The 3,682-nt window shown below is 53.7% G+C and overlaps 2 protein-coding genes across 2 annotated transcripts; both read right to left on the bottom strand.

The window, feature by feature from the left end:
* Positions 1–1,436: 1,436 nt before the first annotated feature.
* CGCA056_v015135 (uncharacterized protein) lies at positions 1,437–1,616 on the bottom strand (the record flags this gene model as incomplete). The annotated part of the gene is made up of 1 exon (XM_037330376.1): positions 1,437–1,616. One exon carries the CDS (start codon positions 1,614–1,616, stop codon positions 1,437–1,439), a length of 180 nt encoding a protein of 59 aa, XP_037171232.1.
* A 20-nt stretch (positions 1,617–1,636) lies between these two features.
* On the bottom strand, positions 1,637–2,441 carry CGCA056_v015136 (uncharacterized protein; the record flags this gene model as incomplete). The annotated part of the gene is made up of 3 exons (XM_037330377.1): positions 1,637–1,687; positions 1,732–1,857; positions 1,941–2,441. 3 exons carry the CDS (start codon positions 2,439–2,441, stop codon positions 1,637–1,639), a joined length of 678 nt encoding a protein of 225 aa, XP_037171234.1.
* Positions 2,442–3,682: the final 1,241 nt, after the last annotated feature.

Raw genomic sequence — 3,682 nt, forward strand, 5'->3', positions numbered from 1 at the left:
CTGTATGGTATGATGTTGGCACTGAACCCTCTACCTAGAAGGCTCTAGACGCACAAAATGTGGGCTGCTATAGGCCGGCAGACGTAAGACTGGAACGACGAGGGTACATGGCGATAGCTGTAGATCATAATACATTGACAAAGAACGGTTTCACTTATGAAACAAGGCGGCCTCTAAGGGGGCCTATCGTCGAGGATGCTCTTCAGCCGACGAGATCGGGCGGGAGGGAGTTCTGTTCATTGTTCAGGGTAGGGGCGGTCACTTCCCTATTTAGAGCCACGACCTCGCAGCTCAAGCAGTTTCCAGGAGAGTGGAACGGCTAACAGGCGACGTAGAATGCTGGGAACAGCTGGGCCCCCTACCATTGTCCTACGTATTTCAGATTAGTTCGGTTGTGTAAAGCCTGTTGTGGAAGGCAGGCAGGATCGGTCCGCCCTGCTTTGATCTGCACCTGCCGTCTGAGGTAAAAGGGTGAATACATAACGCTGGAAGGCCGGATCTCGTCGTCCCAACGACACTACAACTACCGGAATAGGAAACATGGAGCGGGACCACCCAAGACCCAAAGGTTGTCTTCAGGCCTGGCGATGATTCCTGCCACCTGCGTTGTGCACTGGCTCACTGACATAGTCTGTAGGGCGAAGGGCGGTCCAAGATACCGAAATGGATAGAATTTGTGACTAACGTTTACAATCATCATATAGCCTCAAACCAAGGAATCCTTCAATCTGTTGTTAGTATCAGTAAGGTATCATCATCATGTCTCTAACGCTGCTGCTGGGCACGAGAACGACGCGAGGGTACCCACGCTCGACCGAAGAACGCTATAGTATCTGGATCATTTGTCGCAGTGAAGCCGGAATTGAAATAGTCAGCAATGACGTGCAGAAGAGCCTCCGTTCTAGAACGCGGGTGCTAATATATAACGAGCTCTGCTCTATAAACGTTGACGATATGAGTCGAACCGAGGTACTTGATGACAATGAAAATACTAGGGCTGAAACGACGGCGACGCCCATTTGAGATAGCGAAGTAACAGTCAGTAAGGTTCACATCCGCTGGACAGCTGGCTATCCATTCGGGGACAGATGAGGGCACAATAGTTCCCGGATTCTACAACTCGGTGGATGCGGTGGGCTGTACGCTGCGTGTCTCTGTGCCGTGCTACCTACTACTTATCCCCGATACCTCTGTCCCGCGGCTCGACTTGCAGCCCTCCCTCCTTCTAAGAACGTAGCTGGCAAGGATTTCAATCGAGGAGCTTTAAGAGACTCCAGGTTACGGGGCGCCTATTTCGGCTGCTGATGATATGACCTAGTGCGACCCAGCATGCCACCACCTCGGTCTTTTTACGGCCGGCATGCTCCTCCGCTTCGCGAGACCACTGCTGATCTAGAATTTGCTGACTACTGGCTTGGTAGATGTTCTGCGGAGCATCAATGAACCCGTAGGGATACTCGCCTCCCTCGGCGCGGACCCGCATTGAGGGTGGGCCGCGAGCGAGCGTGGGGAACGACGCTGATTTGTTTATGCGTGAACGTTGGGAACGGCCGTGGCAATCTTATATCGACTTTCTTGCCGGGCTTCCGTGGCACGGTGATCCCTTTGTCCGCCATGAACTGCCTGCACCCCCACGTTAGGCGACCCTCTTGGTTGACGACTTCACCGCCACCGCAAGGGTTTTGAGCTGTTTAATGAGCCCGTTAGCACGACGTCACCCATATAACATACATACAGCAGGATAGGCACAAACTCACGGCCTATAACGCCTGTCTGGCCCCCTTTACCGTAGGCAACAACGCGGATGGAGCGCGGGTGATTGTGGGCTCGCTGGGAGGTATCGCTGTCTAAATAGTACTTGGGAGGCGTTAGATAGAGGAGTTGGTAATTAGCGCCTTGGTCTATGGGAAGGACCTGGCAGCAGAAGGGGCAGGACTTACCTGGTGAACAGCGAAAATCTCCGCACAGCCGGCCTCGGTTCGATGCTTCTTGTTTACTGGGACCTTCTTTTGGCTCTGTAGTCTGGCTTGGCACCGGTCAAGGGCAGCGACGACTCGTGGTTTGGAATGCTGGGGTGCGAGGCTGTACAGAGAAGGGCCGCTTCCCTTCAAACTGGACGAGATGAAGACGTCCTTCTCGACGGCCATAACGGCCATCATAGCGGGCTGCTCCTGTGGCCCAACGCGATCAGCATTAAACTTGGTCTGCATTTGGCTATAAGCCAAGTGAGCAAGCTCATAGAGTTGGTCATTGCTAAAGAGCGTTACAGTATCTTGGGTGAAGGTGAGCTTAGAGGAGTAAACGATTTGTTGTGCTTTGTCTCGGGCATGTGTGTCAAGGTTCAGGCCGAGATCCTGAGCTGCGATACTCTGGAGGAGAGCAAAGAGCACAAGTATACTGGACAGCCTAACCGCCCAGCCCCAAGATGCAAGAGTCCACATTTCGAAAGACGACTGGTAGTAGGTAGACAGCAGTTTAAGAAACCCGCTGTGTCGCTTACCGGGGAGCGGGCGGTTTAGGAATACGTCGGTGCAAAGCAGGATGGAAGCCGTGCGCAATAAGTAGCCATGTCCGGTCGAAGAGGCTGAAAATCTCTCGGTGGCTATTCCCGAGACTGCGAAAAGATCCCGCGCGGCAGAGCCGAGAGGGCCACCCCAATCGCGCGGTAGCACAAAAGACGGGTCCAACCCGCCCTCCGGCTTGAGCAGTCACTTGCTCTGTAGGTGTGGATACTAACAGCGATACGGACCTGACGGCCTGGGCGCTCAGGCCGCATGGAGAATGCTGGTCAACATCCATGGCCAATGACACGTAGTTAATTTACTCGTCCACGTTACCGGCTATGACTTAACGGGCGTCGCTGAGGCCGCGGATGGTATAGCAGGCAGGCAAAGTTTCAGAAGGTCTCTCAGGATGCGGTCTGGTGCCTTGCAGATCGCTTTCCGCAGGCCGGGAGCGGGCCAAGGGCAGACTACCTTGCTAGGAGAACGACGTTGCTAACGAGATCTTCGTTCATAAACCAGTTCTCTGTATCCGGCCATCTAGACAAACGTTTCCTGTTACCGTAAAGGTCTAGATCCAAGGTTAAGGTAGGGTGTGCGCAACCGCTAGGGTTCCCCGTTAAGTGAGGATCGGTAGCAGTTGATAACGAATGTTCGACCTCTACTGTGAAGAGCGAGGCAATCGGGTGTCATTGCTGCGAGATGGTAGCGAAGCCATAGAAAGAGAAAGTGCAGGGGTGTTACAACGGCCGGTGGGAGAGAGGATGCGAAAGCAGCTGTTGGGCTCTGCGGTTGAAGGCGATTGGCCTTGTCGGGATGGTCACTGGTCTAGGTTGATGGTTTCTAGGTGCTGGGAGTGCATATAATAGACGCCAGGGCAGACAGACAAAAGTTAGACAGAGCATCTAATGAAGATGCACCTCATCATCTACGTATCCTGTCAACTTCGGTTGGCTTCTTAAACCCTATCCCTTTGTTCCTTGTCCGCAGCACTTAGAGAGGCCTCTATAGGTAGAGCCATTTAGCTATCCGGCATGGCTTGCTGTTGAGCAAACGGTGCAGGTTTTATTGGTCCCGGACACTCGTACTAGCATCTTGCTCCCCTGGCCGTCGAGCCGGTCGGGCCGGCCGAAGCTACTGGGGAGCTACTTCCACTACCGGAGATGCATAGTGCAGAACAG

The sequence above is a fragment of the Colletotrichum aenigma genome (assembly GCF_013390185.1).
Source record: "Colletotrichum aenigma strain Cg56 chromosome Unknown KSG_Cg56_contig41, whole genome shotgun sequence".
In the NCBI taxonomy this organism is placed as follows: domain Eukaryota; kingdom Fungi; phylum Ascomycota; class Sordariomycetes; order Glomerellales; family Glomerellaceae; genus Colletotrichum; species Colletotrichum aenigma.